This window comes from Sparassis crispa, assembly GCF_003851025.1.
Source record: "Sparassis crispa DNA, contig_000013F, whole genome shotgun sequence".
Taxonomy (NCBI): Eukaryota; Fungi; Basidiomycota; class Agaricomycetes; order Polyporales; family Sparassidaceae; genus Sparassis; species Sparassis crispa.
The window spans coordinates 1,080,097-1,092,123 of NW_020939760.1; the positions used below are offsets into that span (position 1 = coordinate 1,080,097).

At 50.0% G+C, this 12,027-nt stretch overlaps 4 protein-coding genes across 4 annotated transcripts; all 4 read left to right on the forward strand.

Moving 5' to 3' along the window:
• Window positions 1-7,084: 7,084 nt before the first annotated feature.
• Window positions 7,085-8,068, forward strand: SCP_1403660 (hypothetical protein; the record flags this gene model as incomplete). The annotated part of the gene is made up of 1 exon (XM_027764070.1): window positions 7,085-8,068. The coding sequence occupies one exon, from the start codon at window positions 7,085-7,087 to the stop codon at window positions 8,066-8,068; it is 984 nt and encodes a 327-aa protein (XP_027619871.1).
• A 362-nt stretch (window positions 8,069-8,430) lies between these two features.
• Window positions 8,431-9,666, forward strand: SCP_1403670 (hypothetical protein; the record flags this gene model as incomplete). The annotated part of the gene is made up of 1 exon (XM_027764071.1): window positions 8,431-9,666. One exon carries the CDS (start codon window positions 8,431-8,433, stop codon window positions 9,664-9,666), a length of 1,236 nt encoding a protein of 411 aa, XP_027619872.1.
• A 72-nt stretch (window positions 9,667-9,738) lies between these two features.
• On the forward strand, window positions 9,739-11,055 carry SCP_1403680 (hypothetical protein; the record flags this gene model as incomplete). Its single annotated transcript, XM_027764072.1, has 1 exon — window positions 9,739-11,055. The coding sequence occupies one exon, from the start codon at window positions 9,739-9,741 to the stop codon at window positions 11,053-11,055; it is 1,317 nt and encodes a 438-aa protein (XP_027619873.1).
• Window positions 11,056-11,445: 390 nt separating this feature from the next.
• On the forward strand, window positions 11,446-11,655 carry SCP_1403690 (hypothetical protein; the record flags this gene model as incomplete). The annotated part of the gene is made up of 1 exon (XM_027764073.1): window positions 11,446-11,655. One exon carries the CDS (start codon window positions 11,446-11,448, stop codon window positions 11,653-11,655), a length of 210 nt encoding a protein of 69 aa, XP_027619874.1.
• Window positions 11,656-12,027: the final 372 nt, after the last annotated feature.

Genomic DNA, 12,027 nt, shown 5'->3' on the forward strand with positions numbered 1-12,027 from the left:
CCGCCACGCGATACCGCGCCGTCTATTTACCTTGGACCAGCCAATCGAGATCACGGTCCTTCTCAGCAGTCAGCTCCGAGTCCAATGGCATCCCTGTTCCTGCAGCTGGCAAGCATGTGTGTGGGGGCTGGGATATGCGTGGTTGGTGTGCGTCCCTTCCCTTCACTTTCTCTGTTCCCCCCGCCTTCCTTCATTCATTCTATCGGCCAATTCTCGAGCTATCAGCATATTTTCAAGTTTGGGCTCCGCGGATTGTGCGTGCCAGGTACTACCTTCTTTGGGCCCAGTGCCCCGTGTCAATGCGCGCAACATCCTTCGAGCTGTGTATTTGGCGTGTTCGTGGCGGCGATGGATAAGGCTCGCGTATGGACCTGTTTGAGGACGTGAGCTTTATTATTGGGAATCGGAGGCTCTTCTTTCGTTCTCGTTCTCTCTCATACCTTATGTGCACGGAGCATCGTTGACAATGGACTTCTGGGCGCGTGCGTGACCTCCGTGCCTGCAAGCGGCCCCTCCTGGCAGCATTCCCCTAAGTGGCGGTATGTATTATGGTGCTTAGTGCACGAGACGTTACTGCGGGGTGATTAATATTTGATCATTGACACTGGCACCATCCGACGCACGGGGAAAACAGAACAGTGCGTATTTATCTCGAACGTAGCTATAGCGTTGTTGGATTTAATCCGTAGTACATACGCATCAGTGCAGTGTGTTTGATGGGCGGCGGGGAGGACATGGTATGACTCGTATGGTACATGTACCTGCAGCATTTCTTGCTAATATGCTATGCTATGTGGGTGCATTATTTCGATCGTATGACGTCATGCGTAAGATCTACATCTGTGTTTTGTTGTCGGCGGTGTCTCAGATAATACTGTACATGCAGGTCCAAACTTTCTTCAACGAGGATGAACATTAATGCTCTGTCAGCTATCGACCTATTCACGGTCTCTTGTGCTTGTAGTCTCGTATCTCAGCGCCACGGACCGAATTCTCGATATTCCTCGCGACGCGACTCTCCCCTTACCCATCGTCGAACGTCGAGCAGTGGATTTTGGCTAGTATATACCTGCTACCACTGATACGTAAGGTTTACTGGCACATATATAGCCATGTTACAATGTAAAGTACGTTCATTTCCTCCAGTTCGCCTTGCGCTGATATCGACTTTTTTACGATCGCTGGTCGTGGCTAGGTCGACGTGCCTTCTGCCACAGTAGTACTCAATTCACCGTCTGCGCTTTCTTCTCGGGCTCTTGGGACTTTAACCGACTCTTGGAAAATTTGTTTGCGTCCAGACGAGCTCTCACCACGTATTCTCTAGTCATGGCCCCGCTCTCCGCTCTGCGGGCAATGGTCTATTCTTCCCGGGATGCCTCTACTACTGATGTCGTGGTATACCATCGTTCAGCGTCAACGCCGAGGATCGGACCGTTATGCGTAGGCGGTGCCCAGCTAGAATTAGAGACGTGCGTCGACGCACACACCTCAGTCTCGTCAAAGCACAGATCACCCATCGTCCGATCTGGTCGAGGCAGCAGGACGAAGACAGAACGTCGAACCAGGCACAGAAGCGTCCAATGGACATCGAGCAACGTTCCACTGAATTGCTATATTAACGTTTAACGCTGATGATCGATGCCTTACGCGTGGACGGTGCACGGCTAGCGACCTGCGTCGATGCACGTACCTCGGTCTCGTCAAGGCACAACGATCACTCACCGTAGGATCCGGTCAACATTATGGAGGATGCAGGAGGTAAATAGTCAGGTCGGTGCAGGTGCTAGAACACGGCGATTTTGAGAGTGCAGAAGACAGCGTAGTGTGGATAACAGTAGGCGGAATACATACTGATAAAATTGAAACATGGGTCGCCACATATACGAGGCGACGTCGCATCCGTCTCGAGATCTGATGAACTACGTCACGATCAAAAATGTGCCATATAAACAACCGACTCACCATGACAAGGTGACATCTGAAGATAAAAATAATGGTCGACATGCGACTAAGCAGTAGAAGAAGTTCCAGCGAAGGATCAACTACGGAATATGATTGCGGCAAGCAGGAACGACATGCCCCCAGTCAGCGAACAATACAACTCGACATCGCACCTATCGCCCAAAAGTTCCTGCTCAATGACGTGCCGGCGCCGACAACATCCAAGGCAACCACAGACACTCACCAACGGGCCCGATCCACTGAGACATAACCCAAGGTCACGAAGAGACCAAACAAAATTGAAAATTTTCCACAGCAGACCTGGTGTGGTCTGAATCGAGTTACGCTCGGAAAAAAAAAACAGCGCACCGCGAAGGACAACTGCCGACATACACTTCCATAAACCGCGCCATGCCTCGTACCGACTGGTCCAACCAGGCGCAGAGGGCCTTGATCCGCGCTCTAGGGCCTGGAGCGCAGAAGTGGGACAGCTTCCGAGTACGTGCGGCTCAAGGCCGAACGAAGACGCGATGACGTGTGTGTGGGGTGGAACGCATCCTTCATGCGGAGGTCTCGATGACCAGCTCATCATCTATTAGGCACATGCTTCAATGTGTATCGTCCAAAGAGCAGGACCATGTGCTGCTTACCGACCGGCCAGGCAATGCAGGACACATAAAAACGTCCGCTCAGGGAGACATAAAAAACGTTCGACACACGACCAAGGCAGTGGAAGAGATTAAAGAAGGATCAGACACGGAATGTGATTGCAGCAGGCAGAAACAACATATCGACAGAACAAGTGCACACTGAGCGTACCCCCAGGTCACCGAACTATACAACTCGACGTTGCACTCATCACCACCGACGAACGAGCTTAATGAAAAATGCAAGACGTCCTAATCAACGACGTGTCAGCATCGACAACACGCAACACACCAGGAGACTCACCAGCACACATTCCCCAACATCCAAAAACCAAGCCTCCCAAAGGAGACCAAAAAAAATCCAAAAATTTCACAGCAGACCCAGTGTAGTCTGAATCGAGTTACGCTGGAAAGGAACTTCCCGTACGCCGCGAAGTGCGCTAAAGGACACCACACACACACCGCCCCCATAACCATAAACCAAACCGCGCCCGCGCGCCTCGTACCCGCAAATCCCCCCAGCCTCCGTCTAGCACCAGGCGCGGCACTACACCACGCCGACCCCCGCCGCACACCGTGCGGGCAAGTAGCAGACTTCCGCCCCCACCCAGCTACGGCTGTTGTGCGGCGGGTGCAATGCTCCCTCTTGCACTCTTGCGCTTCGGGTTGCATGGCCCCCGGGGTGCGCAGCGTCACCTGTCAAGCAAGCGCGCCGCACGCGGACGCGCACGCGTTCGGCGCGTCCTCCGCTCTGGGTGCTGACATTATCCCGCGCCCACGCCCCAATACAGGTGGCGCCGACGCACGGATTGTCGCGACGGGACAGCGTGCCCACGGAAACCGTGGGCGGGCCGCGCTGCAGCGCATCGGGCTCGGGTTACCCTGGCCAGGGCACGCCTAGCCCCGCAAGGCGCCGCTCCTACAGCGCGTCTGTCCCCTTTTCGGCCGGGGTGGACGCCAGCTCCGGAAATTATGCCTCCGGGTGACACAGCTGTACGATCCTAAGGGAATGCGCGCGCTGCCCGCGCTAGTTACTTACCTGCGCGGGTACGGGCCGATAGCGCTGGGACGCTGGGACGTGTGTGCGCGGCGCCCGATCCCTGCGACGGGTTCCCAAAACCCGTGCCTGCTGAGCCGCTATGGGTGAGGTGACATGTCTTCGAGCATTGGCGGGCCCCGGGGCGCGTTGCTGGTGCGTCGCTCGACGATGAGTTGTCGGACCCTGCTAGAGTCGATCGAGAGGGATTGAATACTCAGACCTTGCCCGCTCGCGAGGATGGACGTCGAAGGTCGAAGGTCCTGTGCGGGGCGAGCGTCGCGGCTATGGGTCTGCTGTGGTAGTGAAGAATTAGAGGAGGGAGGAGTAGTGTTGCGTAAGAAACTCAGAGCGTGTTATTAACGTTAGGTTATTAACAAGCTAGGTCCCATAGGTATTTGACACACTGTTTTTAACGTTTAAAACATGTTGTCACGTGACATTTTTCGGCGCGCTGTAGGCGGCAGATTTCTCAGTATATATCTGGAGTATCTGGAGGCTGCGATTTAGAACGCCTGAATGCCATTCTACTTGGCGACCCCGTACGCTACCAGTGGAACTCCCAGTCTGCATCTGAAGAGCCATTCCCTCCGGGAAGACTATCCGAACCACCTTCGACTTTCTGCCTGTTCTCGTGTGCCGGTACATTTGGCGTCGGAGGATCGCTGACGAGCATGTCACAAAGATCCGATTGCGACAGGTCAATGCCTTCCTCCAACACAAAGACATTTGTGCGGCATTTCTCAAGTGCAGATTCCCGAGGTTTGTCGAGCCAGGCTTGGACTCCCCATCATCCATATCACCATCCTCAGGAGTGACGGCTTTAGCAGTGGTAGTGGAGTGAGGATCATTTTTTACCTGCTTTTTGGTGTCGTCAAGCAATAGGCTATCAATATTGTAGAACTGAACACTCGGCCTGGGATTGGAGTTCGGGCGGACCTGGGAAATGAAATGATTATGGCTCCGTATACAAACCTTTTGTTCGGTACACACCCTCTTTGCAGATCGGTAATATTGACGGACTTGAGCTTCCGAGACCATCATCGCAAGTTGCATGCGATTTCGGAGTGCCGGATTCATCCAAGTAAAGACGGAAGCGGTGCGCTCATCCACCATTGAGAAAAGAGAGGACGGATATGGAAGGGATTGGCAGTAGAATTTCAACGCCTCCAGGAAGCCAAAGGGCCTCTGCTAAGGCTTCCTTGACATAGGCAGGGGATTTGTCAAAGTCCTTGTTGGTACCAATCCAAACCTTCTCAGAAAACATATGGGTAATGACAGTGGGCAGATGGAATACTCAAGTCCGACATTTTCAAGATTTGTTGAGGATCCTCGATCACCGGCACCCGTAACGAGGAGCAGAACTCGATCCAAAGCCCCCTGATGTGGTTAGAAATATGGCCTATAGGCCTGGAGCAGAGCAGAGCCTGTATTTCCATGGTACAGTTACAATTACTCAACTCAAACAAAAGGACATGAAATATGAAGGGGAAGAGCGGCTTTCAAGTTGTAACAGAGCGTCAGGTCTGACGGTAAATCGATGAGAGCTTGTGACAAATCCTGGTACACGCTAGGGACTGGCGTGGGCCTATTCGGGCCTATGGGACTTATTGACCTTTTTGACATAGCTATTTGGACCTCATGTTTTTAACATGTTTTTAACGTGTTAAAAACACGTTTAAAACATACATGTTTTAAACATGACAGTTTTACACGCAACACTAGGGAGGAGCGAGAAAATAACAGTTTTGCTGGGTGCACGTGATGGTGTGTGAAAAGACGCGAGCACGGTTCTGCCAGGTTCTGCCTCCAATGTGGTTTCCCTTTGGTTTCCTTTCTACGGACGCAATGACTAACTATGTGTATACTGGTGTACTCGACGTGAAATTGGCTACACCCAGAACCTCGGCATCTGAGACCTAAAGCTCCTCAATATCCATCCCACATTTATCGAAACTCCCCGCAGACCAGTACCAATTCGACACGCGTGGCTTCGTACAAATAATCTCAGGCTGTGAGACAGGTGTTAACGTTTCATCACTTACTTGAACGGCAGCAACGTCACACTCACGAAAAGACACACCGGAGTTGCTCACAACATACAGCAGATGTTACAATGCTCCTCACTTGTGGCGCGTCTTTTCTTTTTCTTGTTCCCTTTACGTTACCAGACCACGTGATCCAACACATGACTCATCGGAGCGCAACCTCCGATTCTTTACCCAGCTGTCTAGAACCCCTAGTCTGGGGTTACACCGGATCCAACTCCGGACCTTCTTCTTATCGCACATGCAAGACGTGCATGTATGCCTCATCTTTACCTCGTTCTGATACACGACTCGTTATCCCCATTAGTACTGATTATCTCTCACGACCTTACTCAGCTTTCTCATACATATTACTTCCTCGCCGTTACCCTGCCCAGATATTGTTTCACCTTATCTAGCCAATGAACGATCCCGCATTACTGCGTAGTACTGCGGATACCTTTTGTATAAATAGATGACCTTGTCGAGCTGGATCCCCATCTCGACCTGGTTACCATTAAACCAGCTTTCCACTTGCCTTTGACTAAGATCGACCGTCAGTAGCAGACAGCTACTACGAGTCATAAGAACGAACTCTGATCGACCTTCAGTGCAAGGACATCGCCAGAAGTGTCACTTGAACGGACTTGTGTCTTAGACTAAGACCTTGTCTCGTAACGACTCGACTAGACGCTCGTGTTTTGCTGCCGCGTAACATTAGGTCGAGATCTTATTACTCTCTGTGACTTCCCAGAGTCTAACAACGAACTACCGACCGGACCGAACCTTGAAGACTGAACGATACACCCGATTCGATTGCTAAAGCACCGTTTGAGATTACTCTGTAATCGAGGTAGCTGAAGGGATAGACTGATCACTCATCTTCGGAGAGGGGTCTGTCCGAGAGACCAATAGGCCGAGGAGGCTGAGGTAATCACTCGAGCAATCAGCAAATAGGTGTATCAGTTTGAAGACAGAAGACACTCTACGGGCTTGTTAGCCGACGACGAACGAACCCACTTAGTTAAGGACGGTGTGCAGTCTACGTGTAGACATAGGCCACACAGAAGAATTTATCCACGCTGGATTTTAACTACATCAACCCGACCGCTCTTCCAGAGCAATACCGCGAGCACCTCCCATCCCAAGCGGAGTGGAGCACAGAACGAAACGCACATTTCATAGGAGGAAGGCCTGTATTCATCAGGCCAGACAATCACAACTTCGACTACTCCCCAGAGGAATTTGAAAGGACACTTCCCCATAATCTTGGTGGAATAGTGCTCCAGCACATCGCAGACAGCGGTATAACGACCTCCTATCCAGGAGAAAGACCAGACGCCCCTTGGAACCCCCCTGCCCAGAATCCTGTACCCCAACCGACTCTTGCACCAATCGTACCTGATTACATACCGCCAATGGCTACAGTTACCATGGATGAAGGACGTCACCATGCTAGCCAGAAGGAACTTGGTTTTAGAAAACCCGAGATCTTCAACGGTTCAGACCGTTCGAAGCTTAGGGAATTTATAAACCAATGCAAGAACTACATGGCCGGAAATAGCCATGTCTACCAGGAGGACAATCAGAAGATCGCATTCGTGCTATCGCACATGCAAGGAGGAACAGCAGGATCATGGGCACAGAGCTTCATAGAAACGGAACTCACCAATGATGACTTCCTTTCTTATGGGAGTTGGAGAGACTTCATTGCAAGTGTGAACAAAGCATTTGGCGATGAAAATATTGAAGAAACCGCTCGTACCTTGCTGCGTAACATCAAGCAAGGAACTCGTACTGCGGACGACTACATTGCCGAATTCCGATCGCTTGAATCCAAGGCGAAATTAGAAGATGTCGGAAATATCGAGTATTTCAAGTGGGGACTTAACGACCCACTCCGACAAAGGATATATGGGATGGAGAGCATGCCCAAGACACTTGACAAGTGGTACGAATACGCCTCGCGGTTTGATAACCAATGGAGATCTGCTCAGATCTTCAAGCGAGGAGCCACTACGACGACGCGAGGAAAGGGCCGATCTGTCCATCGTCCCTACTACTCGGCTTCTGCAAGGGATCCAAACGCGATGGATGTTGATCGTGTCAATATCTCGCGCTTATCCCCGGACGAGCGACAGAAGAGAATGAAAGAAGGATTATGTTTCCTATGCGGAAAGAAGGGCCATATAGCCAACGACAGACAATTCCACCCCCAGTCTGGAAGTTTCACCCGTGCTAGAATGATACAGCCCGGGTTGGACACAGACACGATCACATGGATCAAGAAGATGCGAGAAGACCTCGCACAGAAGAAGGAGACATCGAAGGAAGAAACCAGAGAGGAACAGATCGCCTATGTGCGAAACGTCTTCAACGACATGACTGATGAAGAACGAACCCAATTGGGTTTTTGAGACGACGGCCACTAGTAATGCATGGACCGTCGCATCTTACCGTATCTCCCCTCGTTATTTGTAACACTAGCGGAAATTCAATCACTGTGAATATTTCGTTGGGAGAGAAGGAAGACGTTACAACAGAAGCCTTGATCGATTCCGGTGCAGCCGAAACGTTCATGAACATTCGTTTTGCGGAAGAAAACGATTTCATCAGATGGGAATTACCGAAACCGATTACAGTCATGAATGCAGATGGCACACCAAATCAAATGGGTACCATTACTCATTGTACCTGGAAGATGATGAAAATCGGAGGAAGGAAGACACTTACTCGCTTCCTCTTGACCGGCATTGGCAAAGAAAACATACTTCTCAGCATGCCGTGGCTTAAACGCCTCAATCCGATGATCAACTGGGAAACCGGTGACTTTTGGTTTGGTAAAGACGCCAAATGGCCACCGAAACCCACCGTCGAAGATGCACCAGATGAAGAAGTTTCGATTTTCAAGGAAGGTGGACTCCCAGAGTTAATCACCACCGAAACTTCCCCTACCTCGTTTGGGCATTCAGAATCTATCAGAGAAATCGTGGCCGATAACACTGAGCGTGGCGAGTTACCCGCAGTGCGGAATGATACCGAACCAGATGACCCACTATCAGAACCCCCTATGGATCAGCTCGATGACGACGATCTAGTTATATCCTATATCGCAGGAGAGCCAGTTATTGGGGTATTTGAACCCATCAGGAAGGAGTCACCTTTGACGAATGAAGAGACTGAAACCGCAGTCTTCACCATACGAAGAGGCCCCGCCATTGGAAGAATGACACACAGTACTCGATCCCCATTATTCTGTAACGCACAGAATACGGTCTTTTACAAACCATCCGGTAAATCACAAGAATTAGCACAACAGGCACACAAGGAAGCATCAGCTGTAGACAAACCCAAAACCGTCGAGGAGTTGGTCCCCAACTACCTCCACGATTTGAAGTCCGTCTTTGAAAAGAAAGCAGCTGAACGCTTTCCAGAAACCAGGCCTTGGGACCACGCCATTGACTTGAAACCCGATTTTATTCCACGCGACTGTAAAGTCTATCCGTTATCGCTCAAAGAACAAGGAGCGATGGATGACTTCCTGGAAGAAAATCTGCGAAAAGGATACATCCGACCATCGAAATCTCCCATGGCTTCACCATTTTTCTTTGTAGGAAAGAAAGATGGAGCACTACATCCCTGTCAGGATTACCAATACCTGAATGAAGGGACGGTGAAGAACGCCTATCCTCTTCCGCTCATTTCTGACCTTATGGATCAATTCAGAGGTGCATCGATCTTTACGAAAATGGATTTACGCTCCGGATATAACAATGTCAGAATCAAAGATGGTGACCAATGGAAGGGTGCATTTAAGACAAATCGCGGACTTTTCGAACCTATGGTCATGTTCTTTGGACTCTGCAATTCCCCGGCGACTTTCCAAATGATGATGAATGCACTCTTCAAGGACATGATCGATGAGGGATGGATAGTCATTTACATGGATGATATTCTCATTTTCTCAAACGATTTGGAAGAACATCACGTTCGAACCCGACGCGTACTCCAATGACTCAAAGACAACGACTTATTCCTTAAACCGGAAAAGTGTTTCTTTGACGTTAAAGAAGTCGAATTCCTAGGCATGATCATTCGAGAAAACTACATTGGCATGGACCCTATCAAACTTAAAGGAATTGCGGAATGGCCTGAACCAAGCACGGTAAAAGGTGTTCGCTCTTTCCTAGGGTTTGGAAACTTCTATCGGAAGTTTATTGCCAACTTCTCGGATATTGCCAAACCATTGACAAATCTTACGCGCACTGCCGCTGGATCTCCACCTTTTGAATGGACAACAGAATGTCAGACAGCTTTCGACACATTGAAGCAACGATTCAGTACCGCCCCAGTACTGTTACTGCCTGACAAGGCAAAACCCTTTATTGTTGAATCCGACGCTTCCAAGTTTGCTACGGGTGCAGTTTTACGCCAAGCTGATATCAATGGAGACCTCCATCCTTGTGCCTACATTTCACAGACGTTCAATCCAGCTGAACGGAACTACGAAATCTACGACCGCGAACTCCTCGGAATCATTCGAGCCCTCACTGAATGGCGCCATTATCTTGAAGGCTCTCCCCATCCCGTCGAAGTTCGCAGTGATCACAAGAACCTCACGTACTTCCGTACAGCTCAGAAGTTAAACCGCCGACAGGCACGATGGAGTCTCAAATTATCACAATTTGATCTTCACCTCATCCATGTCCCTGGCACTCAGATGATCCAATCTGATGCGCTCTCTCGTCGTAATGGACTCGATGACAGTGAAAGTGACAACGAAGATCGCATTCTTTTACCCAACGCACTATTCGTGCGATCCATTTCCCCGACACTATTCGACGAAATCAGGAATCACGCAGCAAAAGACCTCATTGTTCACGAAGCCCTCGAAGCGATTGCACACAAAGGGCCATTCCCCATGAAATCATCGCTTTCCGACTGGGAAGTTCACGATGGTGTCATCCTCTACAAGGAAAAGATTTACGTTCCACCATCCGAAACTCTTCGTCGTGATCTCGTTCGACTACATCACGACTCCCCTGCCATGGGTCACCCTGGAAAGTTCAATACTCTTGAACTGTTACGTCGTGAATTCTGGTGGCCTGGCATGTATACATTTGTCTACAATTATGTTGAAGGCTGTGCCGCCTGTCAACAAATGAAACCGAATACTCATCCAACTCGTATTCCTTTGGAACCAATTCCCGCCGACCCACACGCATTACCATTTTCCTGTTGCACCACCGATTTTATTACCGACCTCCCCGTTTCCAACGGTTTTGATTCAATTATGGTCGTAGTAGACCATGACCTTACGAAGGGGGTGATTCTTACGCCCTGCCTCAAAATGATCACAGCCGAAGGAACGGCCAAGATTTTTCATGACAAAGTATACTCGTGATTTGGATTACCCGACCGAATCATCTCGGATAGAGGACCTCAATACGCATCCAAGGTCTTCCAAGAGTTAAATCGACTACTCCAGATCAGATCATCAATGAGCACAGCTTATCACCCTCAGACGGACGGAGAAACAGAGCGAGTCAACCAGGAGCTGGAAATCTATCTTCGACTCTATTGCGGAAACAACCCTGAAACATGGGCCGACCGCCTGCCAGACCTCGAGTTTTGTCATAACACAAGGGAACACTCGGCACGGAAGATGAGCCCATTCCGCATCATGATGGGATATGAACCACGGGGACTCCCTTCCGTATTTCCGACCACGAACATTCCATCGGTTGAATCCAGGCTTGACATGTTGCAGAAGATAAGACTAGAAGCACTAGCCATGCACGAGTTAGCCCGACAACAGATGGCGGACCGAGTCAGACAAGGATCACCGAAGTTTACACTAGGACAGAAGGTCTGGCTAGACTCGAGGAACCTGAAGGTCAATTACGCCTCGCGCAAGATAGCACCAAAGCGTGAGGGGCCATTCGAAATTGTCGAAGTCATCGGACCAGCCAACTATCGTCTCAAACTCCCGAAGACCTGGTGAGTTCATTCCGTATTCCACGCCGCCCTTCTATCTCCTTATCGCGAAAACGACATACATGGTCCGAATTACGTGAACCCACCACCTGATGTCGTTGATAACGAAGAAGAGTACGAAGTCGAAGCCATCCTGAATCACAAGACGTACCGAGGTCATCTGAGATACTTAGTCAAGTGGAAGGGATATTCTTCAGCAGAAAACTCGTGGGAACCTACCCACAATTTACAGAATGCCAAGCGAATCCTCGATGCATATAAAAGGACCAGGAGAATCCAGTAGAGGAGAAGAAACCCGGAATGACTACCACGACGGTTTTCCTCATCATCTTCCTAATCGTCCTCCACTGCACAACCCTCACTTTTCTTTGGATCATTC